Below are 22,991 nucleotides of genomic sequence, written 5' to 3' on the forward strand. Positions count from 1 at the left end.
AACAGCTAAATGGAGTTCTTATGGAACTAATTGTTGCCTATAGGCCTGGAGGTGCAATAATACCTCGGAGGTGGTTTTTCCCCTTCTTTAAAGACAGTAAACAAACATTTGCTCAGTTAAGATTTAATGAAAGATTGTTTTAGTACTTTACCTTTTTATGCTTTATGAAGATATCTTTAAGGAGGCAGTTATAAGCCCCCCCAAAAAAATTCAAGATGACACAGGAGTATCTAGGTTAACTAGGGATTTCAAAAACATCCTCAGCCTAACATTAGGAGTAATTTTAATGCCCCCACAAAAGGATGACTAAACAGAGTGAGCAGGGCCGTCCCTAGGGGGGTGCAGGACCTGGGACGGAAGTGACGAATCCATCACTTCCGAGACTGATTGCCAGCCAATCACACCAGCCAGCAGCGTCCCTCAAAGCGCGGTGCTTGGAGCGGTCACCCTGATTCATCATATCCAAGGGATGGCTCTGAGAGTGAGTTGCAAAGCTTTCTTAAAGTTTGTGTTGATACACAAATGTACATGATCATTGTGTGTATCACCATTCCTGATCTTTAAATCCGGGGGTGCTGAGAGCCATTGAACCAAACTGTAAATCCGATATATGATGGAAACCACTTCAAGCCAGGGTTGCACCCCCAGCACCCATAGTTTCAGCACCTATGTTTACATCATAGATTCATAGATACTAAGGTCAGAAGGGACCATTATGATCATCTAGTCCGACCTCCTGCACAACGCAGTCCACAGAATCTCACCCACCCACTCCTGCGAAAAACCTTGTTAGTAGATCATCTATCCACTTGTTAGTATATCAGAAAAAGCCCTATTGTCAGGGTCATGAAGAAATTATTCATTCTGCTATAATTGCTTCAGTGATGCAAATAGGCACAGGAAAATAAAGCAAGATCTGAAGTAAAATGAGTGACTAATTAAAAACGCAACTGTTAACTAGAGAAAGGGTTTTTGTTAGATATTAGAACTTGTTTAATGGGCCATAAGGTAGCTCCACACACTAAAGCACTATTGTGCTCTTACTGTGCTCAGAGGCCATGACAACTGTGCACAACCATCACCAGGTCTTAAATTAGGGAAGTATTTAAAGGATGATTATTATATCGCCAAGATAATTTCTGCAACTGCTTGAAGTTTCATAGTAAAAGTAGTGTCACAAAAAAGAAAGGGAGAGGAGAAGAATACAGTCTGATTAGAGTGGACCCCAAGCAGGAATTACACACAAATTACCATAAAAAGAGGAACAACAGGGTGCAAATCCTGTTGTAGACCAGCTCCCAGTTGTCTCCCTGTACTTATCATTAACAAATACACAACACTAAATGCAAAGGAAAAACAATACCCCGAAAATTGTGCTCTGAAAGACAACACAGCAGTTAAAATTTACTGTAGGTTTGTTGCATGCAGTGCTTTGTGCTCAGATTCTACCTTTTTAAACATATATAATATATTCTAATTACATTAAAAGAATAAACTAACTGTGCAGCTAACGGCAACAGTTATCACAGCTGGATTTAGAGAAAGCTAAAAAGAAAGCATTGTAAGAAGTAATAGTATCAGATTCTACAAAGCTGTATTAGACATAACAGCAATTAGTGCCAGCTTTAGGATTAGAAGCAGCTGCGGAGTTTGAGTTTAGTGAAAAGTAATTTGATTTCTAATAACCTTTTAGATGCTATCACCATTGTTTACCATCTCCCACTGGGTACAAAGCCTACATTTCTTGAGCAAGGAAAAGTGAAAAAAATGTATATTAACCTACTGTACATGTACAGTTCTCAAGCAGCTGACTCAACAACAACAAACAAAGACAGCTAAGAAAGCTAATAAAAATGGTCATCCATCATTGAAAAGAAACTTCCATTTCTACATTTTCATTTACTAGCTTTGCACACCTGATGCCAACTAAGGAGCAGATGCACAGCAATCCATTGGGGCTATTCTACCAAAAGGAAGTGAAGGACACAGCCAATGCAACTTTATCCTCCCAGATTTACTCTGCCATTGCCATGGAAACTGGTCTCACTCTCACGGTTACTGGAAACAACTCTGATATCAATAGATTCATGTTTGTATTTTTTGTGTGTGTGCACAAAGATTGGTGAAGCCATGTCAAACGTGTTTCCATTATGTTAGCAAAAACAAAGTAGCCCAAATAATTTCCTTTCTTTGCTGACAAAAATGCTGTATACTAAAATCTTTGGGCCCAATCCTCCTCCCCTTGACTTCAAAAGGCAGCAGGACTGCTCCCTCCTCCCTCTTGTGTTTGGTAAAGTCTTTACTTTTAACATAATTAGTAGCACTTTATCACAGATAAAAATGCAAGATGGGCCAGATCCATAACATTTGTATCCTGATCCTATGTTCCCCAATACTCAAAGCTGTTCAGATCAGGTTTTAGTTAGGCCCAGCCATGAAAGTAATGTCTGAATGCAAAGTTCCCCAAGGTTTGGAGCTCTTTGGAAGAGGAGTTTGGATTCAGGCCTATCATTTGCTTTTCAATTAATGAACAAACATTTTAGCTTTTGATCCTTTGAGAAACTGATACTGGTAGTGCGAGTCTATGCAGAGGACTAACCAAGATAAGATTTCTACTTTGCAGTGATCCAATACTTTGAGCTCAAGTATTCCTTTCAGTTATTTCTGGTAACTGCATGTATTTTGCACAGGAAATGGATCTTCTCTGAAGGTACAATTTGTCATATTCAGGATTCATAGTAGAAATTGATGGTGTATGGTTGATCCAGTTCAGGAAAAATAAACCTCTTCAACAATCTGAAGTTACTCCAAATCAAATTTTTATGGAGGGCTAATATTAAGTCCATATCACTAAAGAAACCATTTCCACACACACTTATTAGTTGTATTGTGGTGCTCCCAAAAACTCTCAACTAGAGGCAGCCACCACTGCACCAGGTTCTATAGAAACACATACTAAAAGACAGTCCCTACTTGGAAGAGTTTACAACCTAGAAGATAAAAGGCAGATGAAGGAAGAGGGAACAGGATGCAACATACAGACTGTCACAAACGTAAGGCTGTAAGCCTATCATCAGGGTAATTGTGGACAGAGGCAGGTGTGGAGACAGACGATATGGGGGGGATGGACAAAGCAGGGCACATGGGGTTGCTGCGGCAGTCACATAGGGGGGATCAGAAGGGCTTGTGGGTGGGGGGGAGAGAGAGTGGGGCAGGAGCTCAGGAGCTAGTGGGGGGGGGACGACAGCACTGAGCCAGGAACTGAATGGGAGTGAGGATGCAGGGCCACAAGGGGACAGAGGGGAGAGGGAGACTGAGTGCGGGGTGCAAGGATACACAGGGACAGGGGCAGAAGTGCCTGCCTAAATAGGAGAGGCTAGGGGTATTCCAGGGTGTGCATGTGGGAGGTTCCTCAATTCCCTATTGACCCGCTCCCCCATAAAAAAAACTGTTCCATACTTCTGCCATCCACACCTAACAACCCTCCAGGTTCACTTCCAGGCTCCTTCCCAACAATGACTTCCCTCACTTCAGGTCCTCCATTACCCTGACTCCCCCAAGCCTTTACACGGCTTCTGAGAGGTGTGGGAAATAAGTGTCTGTATTGTAGTTTAAATGAATTATTACTGAAAGTTCTGTATTAATATTCCTAGTAAGGAATCTATTTGTCAGAACACATTTCCTGACATTTTTGTTGTTGTCTGTATTGTTACAGACATACTTGCTGACATGTATTTTGCAATAAATTACCAAAATAATTGAAACCAGCCTGATTATATTGTGCTATTTTGACAAATAAAATATGCAGAATTTTAAAATATTGTGCACAGAATTTTTAGGCATAGAATTACCCCAGGAGTATAATGTGCAAGCATTCCCTCACTGATCTGCTGAGATCCCTCATTTCTGAATCAGAGGGGTCACCTTGAGGGGCTGCAGGGTAGTTCAGTGCTCATGCTCATTCAAATCTTTGACCTCTTCCATGAAACCAACAAGAATTGTGCCAAGTTAGTGCCACATATGGAGGAGGTTTTAGCAACCGAGATATTTGCCCATTGGGAAGTGGATAGAGATCACTTAACGCATTGCGCACAAGCACATTCCCATCTTGTGTACATGCAGGCAGATTGTGACTAAAGAACAGAATTCCTGTGTGTTTCAGTGCTCACACAGCAGAGTAGCAAGACAATGTGACATGCTTGCATCACATCCATCTCTGAAGTGGCAGCTAGATATTTTTCATGAGTAGGTGACCAATCTAAGAAACTGAGATTTCACTCTGTTGCAATCTTGAGTTGAGGCAGGGGAGGGGGATAGAGACTAATCAGTGTCTTCTGCAGCCCTATTTCAGATTCAGGGCATTATTGAAATAAAAAAGATGGTGAGATAAATTTTAATTGCAAGTGAAATTTTTGACCTGTTAAACTTGACAATGTTTATTTAACTGTTTAACTTGAGATAAAAGTTAACCAGTCATTTTAATGTGTTTTTACTATACACTGGAATATTAGTCTTCATTATCAGCATATTAAGATAACACATTCATAATAAAAAGGACATTTACAGACCACAGATATTACCAGAACAAATCCATTATCATTTCTCACATCATTATAGATGCTTAGCAGACCCTGAAATACTCTTCAGTATTGACAACTTAGCCCACTATGGCATAAACTCAAAACAAAACAACCTTTGTAACTCATGCGTGAAATGAGAAACTCTGGATCTCAACACAAACACTTTTGCCTGTTATGTGACATTCTAGTTACCCATCTGTATTTTAGGTTTCCATTTAGCTACTAAATTAAATTACTGAAGTGCCCACTAATGCAGATTTGGCTAAGGTTGTTTCAGCACAGACTTGCAGCACATGCATGGACTCCAGCATTCAAAGCTTCCTAATTAAACAATGACATGATTACAAATTATAATGGGTCCTTTACATTCTTAATCACTGCAGATAATGAGAGCATCTCACACACACTGATTCTGAGCCTGTACAATCTCAGTGAAATAATGATAAAAAGACACTACCGAAATCCAATAAGAGTCTGAGAAACCTTAGGCCCAACAAATTACTAACAGGATGCAGTGGGGTTTCAAGGACACACAAAACCAGTTTGAGGCTTAACTCATTTTAAGGCACTTCAGCTATCTCAGTGGGAGATACTATTTCACTGAAAAGACATGGAAAGCAGGATTTTATTGCCTGTCTCTCCCACTGAAATTGAAGCTACTCCAATCTCAACAAGGCTTTTCCTTAGAAATCAAAAGAAATTAAAACAATATTATATGTATTCCACTGAGCAGTATCTGACTCTGCAAGTAGTCTCCATGATTTCAAGGAAACTCCACACTGAGGTACTTAAATAATCAGAGCCGTCCCGAGGGTACGACAAATCGGGGCGACCGCCCCAGGCCCCACGCTTTGTGGGGTCCCGCACTTCGTGAGAAGGTGGGCGGGCAGGGGTGGGGCTTTGGGGGAAGGGATGGAGTGGGGATGGGGCCCCAACCTTCCCCTCCCCCCCAGCATCTCCTTCCCACCGGCAGGCCCCGCCAATCAGCGCCTACCACTGATCAGCTGTTTCGCCATGTCTGGAGGCGCAGGGGGTAAGGGGAGAGGAGTGAGGGTGCAGCATGCTCGGGGGAGGGGGTGGAACTGGGCAGGCAAGACGGATGGCAGAGGTGGGGTCTTGGGGAAAGGGGTGGAGTGGGGACGGGGCCTGGGCAGAGATAGAAACTCGGCGCCCATGTCCAGGGCCCTGCATCCCCCTAGGGATGGCCCTGGTAAAATATAATAAATAAATAAATAAATAATAATGCCCAGTTCTTATATAGCAATTTTCATCAGTAGATTTCAGGTGCTTTACACGTAAGGGCAGTATCATTATCCCCATTTTACAGACCGAGAAACTGAGGCACAGAGTGTTGAAGTGATTTCCCCAAGGTTAGCCAGCAGGCCAGTGGCAGAGCTGGGAATAAGGCCCAGGTCTCCTGAGTCTCAGTTCAGTGCTTTCTGTGCTAGGCCATACTGCCTTCCTCAAATGTAGCCCTCTGTCAAGATAATGGTCAGTCAATACAAGCAATTTATTCTTACTTCACTTGCTGCCATTGGCATGACATATGTGAAGGCTAGAATTATGATTTAACTTTTTCTTGCTTTTTAGATTTTACAGCCTTAGTGTTATTTCTAAACTTTGGGGGAAATTTTCAGAATGGCTTCAACCCAGCTTTTCAAAATTATTGTTTTGCAAAATTACACTTTTTTATAGCCAAGCATTTGATTGACTAAAACTCAGACTTGTGTGCAAGCTGTATGATGTCTGTCTACCTAGTTTGTGTGCATACATGCAGTTTGTGCACACAGGTAAATTTCTTGCATGCACAAAAACCCAGGCCAGGAATTATTATGCCTGCAAAAAAAATGACAGACAAATTGCATCTGGAATTTTAGAGGATTTCTTTGGAAATCTGTCTCTGTGTGTAATAAATAAGTTGTCTCATTCATAATTCATTGCACAACTAATTCTAATAAAATAAAGCACAGTATTGATAGGTAATCTGTTTAGTGTAAACCATAAATAAAAAGCTCTACCCCACTGTAACTACTTACCATTTTGAAACTAGCATCTAAAAAATGGAATGAACATAACACTACATTCAAATTGCTGTGATATGCATGTTGTCTGAAAAGCAGATCAGAATTTCACATATCATCTATATCTTTGTAACTGGCTTAACCAACCAAATCTGAACAATCCAGAAGTTTGTGAAAAGTTTGAAAACTATGTAAGAATTTTGTGGCGTAAGTCAATTTCTGTTTGCTGTGTATGACAGTCTAACACGATATACTATCTGCTCCGCAGGACAGGTGTAACAAAGTGTGTGTACTGCTGAAGGAAAGATGGTTTTGGGGTTAGAAAACATGAACAGAAGTCAGAAGATCAAGGTTCTATCCATGGTTCTGACAGACTTCATAGATGAACTAGGAAACTAAAACTCATTGTTTCAGTTTTCCCCTGTGTAAAATGGGAAATACTACTACTTATCTCAAGGGTGTTGTGAAACTAAATTCATTATTCATAAGAGACTAAGAGATTCTTGTATTGAAAGCTCTATTGTTGTTGAACATAATTACTATCTGGCTTGCATGCAACACAATGAGCATCTAACTTGAAGACTGATATTTAATGTATTAATGTTATTTGTGACTCTCTTCTTCCTCATCACAACATTACGGTTGGGCAAAGTAAACTTTGTTCACTGGTCAAGTACCTGTTCTCTGCACCTACTAATCCTTTCAGACAACAAATCTGAATTGTTTCTTTCTTCATCAAGCTCCAGTTCCAACTGGGACATCTTGTCCTAAATGAAAAAACAAAAGTAGTTCAATGGATTAAGCCTTCATCCTCTTTACAACGCTACTGAGCATTTCTCTTTAGGACTGCAAGGGCTTGATTTGTCTGAAGATAATATATATATATATACACACACACACACACTCATAGGTATGTATGTATGTATGTACGTACTTACATACGTAAGTAACATGGCAGAGAGATGTTTGAAAAGTGCAGTCCCTGTGACAATTTGCAGAGAACTCAGGAAAAAGTATCTGTATTGTACTAGAAAAGCCGACAAAAGTTTAATAGTCTGTTTGCTATTAACTTCATTATTTAAAACTTCAGAACACAGCTTTCTTGAGTGCTGTTCAATAGCTAGCTTCCAGTTTGAACATGATTTCTCTTTTTACTGCAGTAACAAACTGAATAAACTGAAAAAATTGTCTGAGAAATTCCATTGGGAAGGAACATTGCAAGCGTATTACAAGCTGAATTATGCAAAAATGCTTTTTACAATTTATTCAGTTTCCAATAACCTATTATTAAATATTCATTGGTCAGGGACACTTGCAGTAATTCTATGAGCATAAGAAATTGCAGATATATAATATTAAGCAAACAATTTAACAATAATATTATTTCTAGAAATACTCTAGAGGTGCTACAACAGAGCGTTTTCTTTAGAAATTAGAAATTAATTTTAATTTGTTCACAGCTATATAAGAGGCCATTTACAAAAGCAAGATGAGGGCCTAATTCGGTGCCCATGCCCACTGAAGATAATGCAAAGACTCACACTGATTTCATTGGGAGTGGATCAGGTCTTAAATGCCTAGGAGTTAAAACTTTCTGATTTTCATGCCTGATGAATTAAGGAGAACGACAGAGGTAACTGGTAAGAACTTCCATTTGTCACATGAGAAAAAGAAAGGAAAGTATTGAAAGAGCTCTCAAAGTAACTACCATTCAGAACATAATACGCCCTATTAGATGTGCTGAATGATTTTTCCATCAGATGAGATCAGATTAGTTTGTTGCTTCCAAAGCACAGCAACAGTAAAAAAATTAAGCGTTTCCAATCATCTCTAGCAAAAAATGTACTATACATAAACACCGAGCATCCAAAGAACCCCTCATCCAAAACCTCCTTTTACCTCCATTAGTTTCATTTGTCTCGCCCGATCACTTTTCAAGTGATTTTTGGCTTCCAGTTCATATTCCAAGCCTTTCACAGTCTGTTCCAGCAGCTGAGTTTTTGTAATTGCCTCATCCTGGGCTCTCTGGTTGCCCCGTAAATCCTCTTCCATAAGACGCATCTGAAACAAGAACACAGGTGGCTCAATTTATAGTACATTTCTTTGTAACAGTAATGTCAGTAAATGGGCTACACTTCTGCTACGACTTTAAAAACAAGTTCTTAAAAACCAGGATGAGAGGAAGTAGGTAGTACAGTACTATGTGCTTAGTACAGTAATTTTTATTTCATCCACAAGATGGCACCAAGTAAATAACTTTGGATCAGAGTTCTTGGATATGAAAATACCCTTCCGCGTACAGGTTTCACTGTAGTAATAATACAAATTGGATTTTTAACTTAATTCTCTTTTTCTTAGCCAATTGTCCTATAGCTTTGTGGATGATTATGTCTCTGGTAACTCTTTCCATCAGGTTTATTTGCTTTTTTTTACCATCACTGCAGTTTATTGATGCTTTCATATGCCCCTTGCTCTGGCACTAAGGCACTTTGATGGCAATATTATATTTATGGTATAATTACTATTGTATATATTAAACTATATCCCAGGGGTAGCCAGCCTGTGGCTCCGCAGCCACATGCGGCTCTTCAGAAGTTAATATGCGGCCCCCTTCTATAGGCACCTACTCTGGGGCTGGAGCTACAGGCGCCAACTTTCCAATGTGCCAGGGTGCTCACTGCTCAACCCCGGGCTCTGCCACAGGCCGTGCCCCCCCTCCACCTCTTCCCGCCCCGTCACCTGAGCCTGCCGTGCCCTCGCTCCCCCACCCAGAGCCTCATGCACACCACAAAACAGATGATTGGGAGGGGAAGGTGCTGATCGGTGGGGCTGCCGTTGTGTGGGAAGCTCGGGAGGGTAGGGTGGGAGGGGGAGGCGGGAGGATGCTGATGAGGGCTGCTGATGTATTACTGTGGCTCTTTGGAAATGTACATTGGTAAATTCTGGCTCCTTCTCAGGCTCAGGTTGGCCACCCTTGCTATAGCCCCATACATATATAGTAAGAGGTCCATCTCTTGAGGAGGGTTTTCTTTCCTAACTGTGTTCTGTGTTTCATTACATTCTCTCACTTAAGCTTACACAGTCCCATTAAAAGGTATAGTTAGCACGAAGCTCTTAGCTCAATGATGGAGCATTACCAGGTTATAGATTATTTACAGAGCTATTTTCCTGTTGGAAAGGCCAAATGAGAGAAGGCTGGATAATTACAGGCCATACATTTTACTGTGCTACTAAGATAGTTATCTGCATACCAATTGGAAGCATTCAATATTCAGTGTGCTATATGCCAGTGTGTGACACTAAGCACCCCTGTATTCACACCCAACACACGACTGTAATAATCTTTGTACAAAATATGCCTTGTGAGGTATCCTTTGAAAACTCATGACTCACTGGTCAATGATATCATGGGGAAATGTATGTAGCAACATTATAAGTTAAGTTATGAAATCCCCCTGTGTAATGTTATTACCACATGTTCAAAACAAGACAGCCCTGCCTAGGCAAAAGTTGTCAAACAGGCCTATTCTAAACAAAGGAATGTGGGTTCACCTCAATTTACATATAAATAGTAAACAGGGCCGGCAAGAGAGCAGGGGGAGGAGATGGCAGGAAACAGAACAATTTGGATTTCAGCACACACACCTAGGGGAAGAAAAAGCATGGAGTCCTCCTTCACCTGTCACCTTCTTTACTGCTTGAATAAACTTTACTTTGAAGGGTAACCTGCGGAAGAATCCACTTCAAACATTCACTGGACTATAAAAGAAAGGGGTGAGAACCCCAAGTTCTCTCTCTTTCACCTGAGATGTCAAAGGCACCAGCATATTTGGGCCTCTGGGAGAGATCCTGACCAAAGAAAGGGTCAGTCGTCATGATCCTGGAAGACTGTGGGTGAGAAAAGCCACCTTGAACAAAGCCTTGAACCAAAACTTGCTAGATTAAGTTTTGGACTTTTAGATGCGCATTTTCACTTTTATTTGCTTGTAACCATTTCTAGCTATTTCTTATGTTTGAATTCACTTAAAATCCTATCTTCTTGTGTTAATAAATGGTGTTTTATTTTTTAAATCAATCCAGCGCTGTGTTTAAACTGAACTTTTTGGTAACTCCATTTAAAGGAACAAACTGTTGAATATTGACTCTGTACAGGAGAAATGAACATTAGTATCTGAACTGTCCAGGACCGGACTGGATATTGCAGAATTTGGGAAAATTCGGGACAGGGAGTGCTGCTGGACCAGGGCTGCAACTATACATGGACCTACACGCTGGAAGATCATTTGTGAGCAGCCCAGGTTGGGAGCTTCAACAGCAAAACATTGTGAGGCATCCAAGGTTATGGAGCAGACAGTGACACAACCTCTCACTGGTCTGGATTGCACCCCGGAATGTGACAGTGTTTCACTAGATTGACATCCCTAGAATCCAATGTTTTATGTCTCCAACTACAGCATGGGCAACAGTAATGAAAGAATTCGCATACTGCCTTACTCACAGACCTCAGAACTGATTTGGAGGACCACTAATACGAGTGAGAGGATAATTTAGTCTCCATGCTCATTCAGTCCTCAGCCTTTCTGATGAGACTCTCAAAAAGGATGCCAAGTGCTATATGAATTCTTGTCTACAAGGAACTGAATGGCCAACATACCTATTTCACTGAATGAAAGGCTTATTTGTACCTCTCACTCAACACAAAAAAAAAAAAATGAGAGAGAGAGAGAGATAAACACATTTGATTGTTCTGAAGTTTGGTTTTTTTAAATATAAAACCTATTATACGGAGGCTTCTTCTGAGAGGAGCTTCTCCTAGAATTTCAGGATTATGCTGTATCTTGTGTAGCTAGCTATACAATAAAACATCTCATGCCCTAACAATTTACACTCACTTATAGAAATATAACGCAGCACTCTACAGTCAGTCTATAGTGACACAGTTTAAAACAAAATTAACACAGTCTTTTTGTAGAATAATATAAGGTTGGGTTTTTTGTTGGGTGCCTGGAGTTTTTTTTAACATAAGAAGGTGTGGATTGCTTGCAGTTACAGCAGATGACTTTTAAAAAAAGAGTTTCAGTAATAGTTATAACCAACATGCGAGTAACAAAAATACAGCATCTTTCAGTACGGATATTGATTGCTTTGAAGAGTTTATTCCAAGTTACATTGATGATCTCACTATCCTACTCTCTATCTTCCAAATGTCATTGTGACTCTTCAGTTCTTTACATAAACCACGCTTCGCTGAGTGGAAAGAATATGGAAGGAAAGAAGAGAGAAGAATGTACAGCAACAATTCTTCAAACTAACCTTTTTGTGTTATATTTTTTCTATTAACTTACACTCTAGTTCAAAGAGAAAGAAAAAAATTGGAAGTTCTGCCTTGGAAGTTCAAACTCTTAAAATATATTTTATACTGAGGACATCCATGGACTGTTCATTCTCAAAGCTTTTCCAAATACTGAACAAGTGTATTTAGAACTTGAAAGAGGCCGGACTGATTTTATGGTAGAATTTACATAATTAAAAGCCAGAGACTTCAAGGCTGTGGCTGATTCTGGGCTCCACAAATAACTTTGTCATTTAAATCTGAAACATCTCAAACATCCATGACTATTTCTTTAAAAAGTTAAAGCCAGGCTGTCTTCTTGTATTTTTTAAAAAATAATAAATTTCCATCTTTTTCTGATTCAAGGCTATTTCAAAATTCTCAACTCTCTCTTCACCAATCAACATTAAAAGAGCAAAAGAACTTCAGCAGAAACTTTACATAGCATGATAAATTCCTCAAACACCCTTTGTATTTATCTATTGTATCCAGTAAACCCCATTGCCCTTGTAGAAGCACCACCCTGATGATCATCCTGGAGAATCAAACTCAAAAGCATGGTGATTAAGTGCACAAGCGCATGATAGCAAAGATTCTTTGTCCTGAAAATTGTCTGAGGAGGATTCTAGGTCAAAGGTTAAACATGTCATTCAGCTTATGAGCCAGTACCTCATCCTGCATTTTCATGGTTGTCAGGCGTGATTTTTCTAACTCAAGATTTTTGTCTTTTAATTGTCTCTGCATTTCTGCAAGTTCCCTGCGATTTTTCTCCTTGTACTCATCAAGCTGGTTCTGAAGCTCCAGAGTGGATGACCGGGACACTTCTACAATTTCAGCCATCTGGCAAAAAACAAACAAACAAACACACACACAAAATTCCCCATGAGTAAAGCAATGCTAGAAGGGAATCTGTCTTCGTTAGTACTACAGAGGAATATTTTTCTTCTTAACTGCAGTCTCTCCTATGTTACATTAAGAAATAATTCACTGTGTAGCAAACATTTTCAAAATGGTGTATATGTCCAGCTGAATTTCTATGCACCAGTTTGAAAATATGCAACTCTAAAATAGTGTTTCTAAAATGCGTGGCAATACATTTCCCAGATCATCCTATTTCTGCCAGTGGCATTTACAGGTGTCTTGTATTTAAACCTGTACAAATTAGAATTTATTCTATGAAGCCATCACTGAATACTTCATCGTACCAAAACTAAGCTGTGTACTCACACATGCAAAACTAATACAACAATGCAGCAGCTGGAGAAATCAGCTTCAAGTCACTGCAGTCCAGCTGATGGTTGTGCTGAGCAAGGACTGACTTAGTCTGTTGTACATAATGGACGAGAGCTCAAATATGGCATCTTATTTTAACAAAACAGGAGTGTTTTACCATGGTATTTTCAGATTGCACCGTTCCAACTACTGTTCCAGTCCAGAAAGCTTTTATTGATAGTCACCAGGTCAAAGACACTAACAGCAAAGTTCACATTTCACTTTCATTTACACTCCTTTTAAGCTCTTTTCTTTGAAATTTGGCAGTTTATTTGAATTTTTCCATTAGATATCTTATCTCCTACAGCCTCTTTTAACTTTAACCTTACCTCCTTGTGTAACTTCTCAATAGTCTTGTCTAGTTGCCATCGCTCATTTTCCATTTCATTCTTTGTCCTCTTTAATTGTTCCTTCTGGTTAGTTTCACCTCTTAACTGTTCGGTTAACTGTTGCTGTTCCTGAATAACCTGACTGAATTTTTTCTGCATTGGATGGAAAAGTTACACTATAAAACATGACAGCCATAACTCTCTGAGAAGTCAAAGGAATTTGATGTAATACACTAAACATATCCCATGAAGCAACAACAATAAAAATCATAATACGCTATAACACAAAATCAAAAGGAAGAAAGTTGCTGAGTCACGCTTTGACAGTCTATGACAAATAAAACATTATACAGCCATGTAATATTTACTTATAAACATCTACTTCTGAAATGCTGCAGAATTCTGAGGACCTATGACTGTCTGTCTTGTTGGCTCTATTACATGCAACGTCCATAGTCAGCTGAAGTTGCACAGTGCCTGGCAAATTTTACCTTCTGCCACAGAATTCAATATTTTATTTAAGGTTTCATATTTCTTTTGTTGTTCTTGTTTATTCTATCTGAAAGTCTCTCTAAATAATATATTCTTTCACCTTCATTTGTGCTGCCTTTTCGTTCCTCAGCATTCAAGAAATGTGTTTGAATTGATTAATTCTTCCAAAAAAGAGTGAAAGAACTGTTTAGTTATTAATGTTTTAAATTATATTTCCATAGCACCCAAAAGCCCAATCAGGAATAGGCATCATTGTCTTAAGTCCTGTACAAACAGAAATAGACAGGGGTCCCTCTCCTGCCGAGCTTGCCAGGTTAAATAACCCCTTCATCAAAGCATTTTACGTAACTGTTGAAGCCAGGCTTCTCTTTATGCATTAAGGATCACCCAGTTTTAAATGAGATGCAGAACTGTACTATATAGTTACACACTGGGGTAGGGGCTCCAGAACACCAAATATGCAAAAAGACCAATATAGATGTTCAAAAAATTCACCACTTCAGTCAGAACTACTTGTTCAGTATCTTCAACCATATATTCTATGCCTAATAAAAAAGTCACACTGGGCACAAAATTATCAGTGACACAAAGCTAAGAGCTTGCATCCATTTTTCACTGGCTGTCTATATAAGATGAAGGGATTGATCTTAAGTTGCTCCTGTTTGATGTTTAAAGACATTAATAGAGGTCAGGGGAGCCCAGCTATATTTTGAGACCATGAGTCTCATGTTGGTGGGTTTCAACTCTTTGAGGTCCCCACCCTTTAGAATTCCACCAGAGAATCATGGCAGCTTTGGCTGTGGTGGCCCCCAAGACAAGGAACCAGCTTTCCTCAGAGAGCCCTCCTCAGTCCTTCCATTCACACTTCAACACATCTGAAAACTTTACTTCTTCAGAGGCATTTTCAGTTTTAACCATTGTGGCTCACTGTTAATAACCTTCTCTCTTTTTTTCTTACTGTCATGTCATTTGGCTTTTCTAAAAGGTAGCTATCAGGTTTAAATAGGGCTTGCTTTTATCAGACTGAAGGCTCACTGAAATGTTTCTATTACATTTAAAAAAACAAATTCAACAATAACGACACCATTTAGTGATTAATCCCCTGAAGCATGTGCAACACAAATATTACAGCATGTGCTAGTGCAGTGTTTCTCAAACTTTTGTATTGGTGACCCCTTTCGCACAACAAACCTATGAGTGCGACCCCCCTTGTAAATTAAAAACACTTTTTTTTGCATTTAACACTATTATAAATGCTGGAGGCAAAGCGTGGTTTGAGGGTGGAGGCTGACAGCTCGCGACTCCCCCCATGTAATAACCTTGTGATCCCCTGAGGGGTCACGACCCCCAGTTTGAGAACCCCTATGCTAGTGCATGCATGAGAAACTGAAATCAACTAAAAACAGATAATACAGAAAAGTGAAACCAACTCATCTCTTTTAATTGCCCAAACTGGGAGAAACATAAATATGAAGCAAACAGCATAAATAGTGAAAAACAATTTAGATTTTAAGAGTCACTTTTTAAAATCTATGCTCAAAAGACCTGGGTTCTATTCCCAGTTCTGCAGTTGGTCTACTGGATAAATTTAGGCACATCACTAGACCTTTTTGTGCCCCAGTTCCCACATCCGGGGCCGGGGTGGGGAGGGGGGACATGCGCCTGCTAATGATACTGACGTCCTTTTGTAAAGCTTTGAGCTCTATGGATGAAATGTACTATAAAAGGGCTAAGAATTAAATATCTGCAAAATAAAAGGGGGCTTTTCAAAGTACAAGTTTTTACTTGACAATGTTTTTTTAATATTATATCTGGCATTTATATAGTTTGCTTTATTATGTTTGAAAATATATTTTAAGGCATTTGTGAGCACTTCCATGGGCACTTTATAATTAAAACCCTAATTACAGCTGTAGTTTGCATATGGGACAAGAAAAGAGAGTGTTAAATGCTTTAAAAAAAAGCTCTCCTTTGAGGTTCTTGGCATCCCTTATAATTCCGTATGCTGGTGTTTATCAGATATGTAGCCCAATTAATATTTCACAGTGTAGCTGCTCTCACTCAAGCGAAGCTAACACTAGAAGAGTAACCTGAGTTATCTACACACTGCAGTGTTAACTCGAGACAAGAACTTTACATGTTCTTCCATCCACAGCCAAAGGGCCAAAGTCTGATCCCTTAGAAGTCAGTGGCACAACTTCCGTTGACTTGAGTGGGATCAGCTGTTCGCCTGAAGTACTGTATAAATGACACTATGTTTTGCAATGTTGGCAAAGGACTTAGAACAATTAGTGTCTGTTGGTTTTTTTAATAGCCTATGAGTTCTGTAATGAAGGTGCGTAATGGAAAGAATAAGCAGCTTTCTTTGAGATAGCTCTCAGGAAACTCCTAGAAGTTCCTGTTCTCAGGGACTGCATAAGACCCTGGGGAAATTTTGGCATGTGTTTCGCTTCTAAAATGCTGGAATACAGAAAAGTGGTTAAGAAATGAAAGTCATACTACAGAGGTTAGCACAAAAAAATCAGTATTTGTCTGAGCTTCCGTAGCTGAAAACTGCAATAAGCTCACATCATTCTAGCTATGGAATATACTTTGAGAGAAGCTATTTATTCCAAGTACCCACAATAACCACTTTGAAGTGTCTTGCAGCTTTAACCATTTTGAATATGAATCTGGGAAGGAGAAGCATGGCATCTTGCTGTGTTTACTGTAATGGTTACAGCTTTATTCAGTAGATTTCTATTGGTTCTTGATGTGTTACTCCATTATTAGTTATTTGTATTGTGAAAGCACAGAATCAGGAATTAGGACCCCATTGTTCCAGGCACTATACACACACATAGAAAAAGAGATTGTTCCTGTCCCAAAAAACTTACTATAGGATTCATTTCACATTATTAATATTTTCTCTTTAGAAATAGGCTGCAGCTCAAGTGATGTACAAAAAAAAAAAGAACGTAAATTAAAGACCTGTTCACAATGGAGCACTAAACTATGCTGGCTACCACTGTAATCAAAAACTATGAAGCATGGTTCTGCTGGAGTGGTGCTGCAGTACGGACAGGACATTGTGCCAAGTAGTGAGATGAAACACTGAAGTCTACTTCTCTTCCTTGAAATCAGGATTAACTGACATGTTCTAAAAATGATTCTCAAGCTAGAGCTAAGCAAACCATTCAAAATAAAATGTTAGTTCAACAAATTTAGCCCATCTTTGTGTTTGCTAATTATCTGCAAACAGAGTTTGCCTTGCTAGTTATTTGAAAAAGCTTTGCTGAATGGCATTTTGAACATACTTCCCACCCACGGATTGCTCGCAAACCATTTGCAACAACTACTGCTTCAAAAATTCACTATTCATAATTTTCTGTTTGTGCTGCGTGATTGTCCACCTAAGCAGATGGCACTGTTTCTGCTCCCTGAATGGGTGGCTCCCATTCCAAGCCCTTTCAAAATGGCCACACAAACACTCCTTTGAAGATACTTGTGGAAAACACATATTTGTAGGGTTCTTTATAACACCTTCTCTTTCTGTGAATTGTTTTGCAAAAAACCCACACACCCCCATACACAAACATCAAACACCAATTGCTCATTTAAATGTTGGTAGCAAGTAAATACAGTAAATGGAATTGTAATTAAAATAAAAGCATATTCCATTAGAAGATAATTAATGTTCACAAATATAGTATTCAGGGGTCTAATAATAACATATGTTGTAACTGGTTTAAGTACAGATCCAAGTCATGTTCTTTCTGCTGGGCATTACAAATGTATGAAAATAGTTTACCACTCTATAACAAGCTCTACTGGACCAAGCCTAAGGTAGCTGACAGGCATCAGAAGACCAACACTGACAATGCATTAGCTGAACAACTTGGAACCAATCAAGCGGTGAAAAGAGAACCTGTACCTGAAAGCAGGGAGTTGATTTATTAATTTGATTTAAAAGATTGTCAGATTAAAAATCACATTTTTAAAAACAAAAAGTTCCTTACCTGTGCTGTTAATAAATTAGATTCTTAAAATGGACACAATTTTAAAAATTTAACTTCATTTTCACATTTTTTTCTTGTTTTATTATGTTTTCCATTGAATTCAGATTTAACTGAACCATGAAACCAGACTTGTCAAGAAAGTTTCCCTTTGTCTTATAGCCCACCTGTAGTCAGGTTCACTTTGTAGTTTGTGCTGCAGTGGAGTAGAGTTTGAGTTGCAGACCATACATGGGAATGTTGAAATTCAAATTAAGACCATTTTTTTGTGTTTAAGAAATATTTCTAACAACACACAAAACCCTTATATTTTAGCTATGATTTACTTGACAGAATCTCTTTAACCTTAGCTTCTAGATTCAAAGGTGAATTTTACAATTTAATATTTTAGAAACACCAGTGCTTTTATAATGCACATAAAGGTGATGTGCAAGGAGGAAAAATTGGGTTTGTGCCCTTTTTAGCTGCTCTAGGATATATCCTGTTAAAGGGTGTGCCTGCCCTGTATCACCGCCTGCTTGCCAAGAATGGCTCTGCTGACCCCTGCCTCAGTTTCCCCTTTATGCAGGACCCATTTAAATCTCCACACAATCCAGATATTCAAAACATTCCCTTTCTGGGGTTCAATTTATTAAGTCCTGCATGAAGTTTTTCAAAATAGAACTCAACCCTACAGTTTTCATCCCAGTTTCAGCTGGGCCACGCCCCTCCTCCTTGAGGGTCTGCCTCTCCTTAAAATATGTTGTATTTTGCCTCAGTCCCAAGGTGGGCATAGCCCTTCCTCCCTGAGGGTCTGTCTTCCTGCTCTCCCAGCACCTCTTGCCTGGATTTGGCCTTCTCCACAGGCCTTCCCCACTGGTATTTCTCTCCTTCCCCCCATCCTGATGCAGGGCCCTCCAGGAGCCTTCCAACTCTCTACAGTGTCTGTAGGCATCTGCCTACTACTACTACCTGCAGCTGTCTCCCCCTTTGTAAAAGAGAAGCTTACTCACCTTGTGCAGTAACTGAGATTCTTCAAGATGTGTGTCCCTGTGGTGCTCCAATTCAGATGTCGGTGCATCCCAGCGCCATGGATTGCAGATTTTGGGTAGCAGTGCCTGGTTAGGACGTGCGTGCATAGTAGCTGTCTCGTGGTGCTGTTGGCGATTCAACTATCGCCTGTGGGTCCTAACCCCTTCAGCTCATTCTGAACCTACCACCGCTAGGGTTTTGGTAAAGACTCGTGGAACCATCGACAGACCAAATGGCAGTACTCTGTATTGGAACTGATCTTGTCCCACTGTGAATCGTTAGCCACTGCTACTAAAAATCTCCAATCAGTGGTGCCGGGACGCACCGACACCTGAAGTGGAGCACACACAGGGACAGCACTCGAAGAAGAACCTCGGTGCCTTCCCTTATGCCCAACTGGGCAGCAGGTAATCAGTCCAGGTGAAATGGACCCCATTCCCTCTTCAAAGGGTCAGTCACCCTTTGACATGTCCCTATCCCTCCAGTGGGGCACAGGCCATCTCCCGAAATATCTGCCCACCAGAGAAGCCTCCAGGTTTCTTCACATTTGTTTTCCTGCTGCAAGTAGTGCAAGTTTGAGGTTTCTCCTCCATAGCAATTCCTCTCTCCATTTCTTCTCTGTGTCCCCACCACTCTCCTGCTCAGCTCAGTAACTGAGATCTGGGATGGGAGGGAGAACGGCCACTACCCACCCCATCACTCACTTACAGCTAGATTTTTCTTATTTATATGACTGCCAGATTACAGCTTCTTATCCTCACACATGTAAAGTCTAGCTGAAACACAACCAAAGCTGACAGATAATTTAAAAATTACAAAACAGATTTGTCAAAAACTGGACAAGTTCGCTGGGGATTTATTTCCCTCCAACTTTGTCCAATTAAAAAAAAGATTTTTATTTTTAAAGGCGGCAAACTTTTAGTTAGATGAAGCTATGCTTAGAAGAAAGATCTGAATGGTGCTGTGAAGGCAAAACTTAATAGAATGGGAATTTAAATAGGACCAGAAAAAGTCAAAACTGCAGAAAACAAACAAGGACATTTAATATTCTGACTAAGTTGTTGTACTTGCCTGCATATGCTCCAGCTCACTTTCCAAAGACTTTTTCACCAACAGCAGTTCCTTTCCCTCTTCCCCAGCATGTGCCAGGACATCTTCTAAGTGTTGCTTTTCTTTCTACAAAACAGAAGTTGGATAGATTCAGGAATGCTGATGTTGCTTTCTCTCTAATCTGCCTTCAGAAGATCTGCAAGCATAAACATAAAACTGCAAACACTTAAAAACATCTTCACTGCCTTCCTCTTGCCTTCCACTTCAAGCTCCTCTTCCACACCTCCAAGACTCCACATTGCACTGCACCCTGCCTACAACCTCCCATTTCCTCTTAAACTCACTCAGGCACATCACCAATGTGCCCATCTTCCACTCTTCAGTGTTATTTTTATACTGTCATGTCAGCTGAAGCAGCCTCCCTGTACCTGTAGGTGAAGCTCCAGCCTGCTCTCTCCTTCAAGCCCAATGGTTTTGCATAGGTTTTACTGCACCAACAATGACTTTGCCTGCCTTCATCTTATCTTTCATCTTTTATTTTTGTGCAATGTACCCATCCAATCACAAACAGGAAGAAAACCACACTAGTTATAGGTCTGGTTTTGTAACTTACCTCATATCTCTCTATTTTTTCCTTCATTGTATCTTCTTTTCCTTTCATGTTATCAATCTGGTGATGGAGTTCTTTAATTTTGTCATCTAGCTCTTTAATTATTCTCTTCAATTGTTCATTTTGCTCAGCCAGCTCCTTCACTCTATTTTCTGCACCTCTTTGCATCTGTTCTACAGTGTTTCTTTCACTGGCTAGGGCAGCAGCATTCTAGTAAAAAAGATAACAGAAACAGTGACACACAAAACCTCCATTTTTAAAGACAATGTAAAAAATATGCAGATTGTTTCCAAACAGAGATCTCAGTCCATGTAATCCTGGATGACAATTTTAAAGATGGAAATATTTTCTGATTCATATAGATAAATGAACACTGTCAACTGGAGTTTTTGGCATTTTGGAGCAAAATCCACACTAGAGTTAAAAGTAAATTAATTGTACCCTCAAAAAATACACATGCAACCTATGCTCTCAGAAAACTTGCTTTTGAGCAAGTTTTGATTCAGAATAGCACAGTTGCCTGTTTTATGACCATAAACTCCATTTTGAGAACCGCACCATTCTGAGCGAGCCCAAACTCATATCCATCTGTGACCTATAACAAGCCAGTTTGCATCCAGATCCCTAGAGCTGAAAGGGTAATAACTCTTCTCCCACAACTATACATCCATACAAAATTGTGGCTGTGCCAACCTGGAATATTCTATGAAAGGTCAGATTTGTGTGGGCCACAAAGGTGCATTTGTATTACTCGCAGACCCATGAACCACAATACCCAAAGTTACCAGCTAAGCAGGTAAGAGACTTCTCTTTCTGAAGGCATTACTACACTTTCAAATAATATACACTATGTTTCAGCAGCATGTTTCATCACTATGTCACCTCATATTCTTACTTTAAAATGTCCCATTTTAAGCCCGTAGGTAAGTGTAATCTCATGCTTAAGTATTTTTTAAAGTTACCATAAAAAAACCCTAACAGATCTCAAGAGCAATGTGAGCCCTTGAGGAGTGAGTTTCTGTGTATTCAGGATGAGTTTTAATCTGTTTAGCTATAAGTGAGTTGCTGTGAGTTATATGTTTTACTGGAAGGTTAGGGCAGTGGCGTTGGGAATTTAACAGCTGGTTTTTTGTTTTTTTTAAATTAAGATATGTCGGGGTGCTTAAAGTTTTCAAAGGGATGCTTTTTGTATATTTGCTTAGAAACAAAAAAATACAATGCATTAAAGACAAAATTATAATAAAACTACATCAGATATTTTCTCACATGACATGGTATTATACTGTGCATTCATAGTTTTTTTGGCAATGAGCTTGGTTGCAAGCATTTGAATCTTTGCTTTGTATAGATCATATCACTTGTATAATATTTGTCCTACTGTTTATATATGGCTATGCAGTGAATTTGTTACAGTTCAGAATCTATAACCAGAAAGCTTACTTTAATATTATTTTGAAAACATGAATAAACAGAATTTAAAAGTAAATTAAATAAAGCTAACCTTGTGCAACTGATAAAGAATTGGGGTTCGTTAACATTCAAAATTAAACCCAAGTTAACAAAAGGACAGAGAGTCAGAGACATAAGCCTACGGGTAGAGGGAGAAACTAGTGTATTGAGGAGTCATAGAAATGGCAATGAGGAGGAGGAGATGGAGAAATGGTGTCATTGTTATCATTATATGTGGTGTGGCAGAATGTGGAATGGACCAATCATGTGATAGAACAATCACAAAAAGAGTTGACTCAAGTGAGCTTAAATGTGTATGTGTACATTTTTAAACACTTCAACTCATAGGGGTGACCCCCTAGGTGGACCTAATCTTTGGCCCTTCGCTTATTTTTCATTCAAAACTTCCACCAGGAACGTAAGACTGCTCTGTGATAAAAGGTTTTATTCTTGACCCTGGACATTTAGGACCTAATCTTGCAAAGGAATCCATCAGCACAGATCTTTATTTCCCATACAAAATCCCATTGACTTTTACATTAGTAACTTCAAAAATATTTAAGCACGACATTGTGTAGGGGTTATATTTACATTCATCTCAGAAATACAAAATGGATTATCCAGTGTAGGTGAAGTGAATTCTTTTGTAGATAAAGTGAAAAGAGGGGTGGGTAGCTATTCTACAATATTTTTGCTTTACCGGCAAAAAATAGAGGTAAGCAGTAATTCGTTTGTAAACTGAAACAAAGCCAATTGCTTTTTAAATGGAGATTACTCGCCAGGTGTAAAAGGACAAATCAGCAACAAAGCTATACCGTGCTGTATGCTACTGGAAAAATCAACACAGAAG

The 22,991-nt window shown here is 39.4% G+C and overlaps 1 protein-coding gene across 3 annotated transcripts in view; it reads right to left on the reverse strand.

Moving 5' to 3' along the window:
• Window positions 1–22,991, reverse strand: part of CGNL1 (cingulin like 1) — a 106,800-nt gene that overhangs the window by 11,298 nt on the left and 72,511 nt on the right. For all 3 annotated transcript variants that reach the window (XM_048867170.2, XM_048867169.2, XM_048867168.2), the window contains exons 9-14: window positions 20,696–20,902; window positions 20,104–20,208; window positions 13,535–13,687; window positions 12,603–12,773; window positions 8,501–8,662; window positions 7,279–7,368 (exon numbers count right to left, since the gene is read on the reverse strand). In XM_048867170.2, the coding sequence (XP_048723127.1) occupies window positions 7,279–7,368; window positions 8,501–8,662; window positions 12,603–12,773; window positions 13,535–13,687; window positions 20,104–20,208; window positions 20,696–20,902 (888 nt within the window). The remainder of the gene's footprint in view (window positions 1–7,278; window positions 7,369–8,500; window positions 8,663–12,602; window positions 12,774–13,534; window positions 13,688–20,103; window positions 20,209–20,695; window positions 20,903–22,991) is intronic.

Source organism: Caretta caretta, chromosome 10 (genome assembly GCF_965140235.1).
Source record: "Caretta caretta isolate rCarCar2 chromosome 10, rCarCar1.hap1, whole genome shotgun sequence".
NCBI classification, from domain to species: domain Eukaryota; kingdom Metazoa; phylum Chordata; order Testudines; family Cheloniidae; genus Caretta; species Caretta caretta.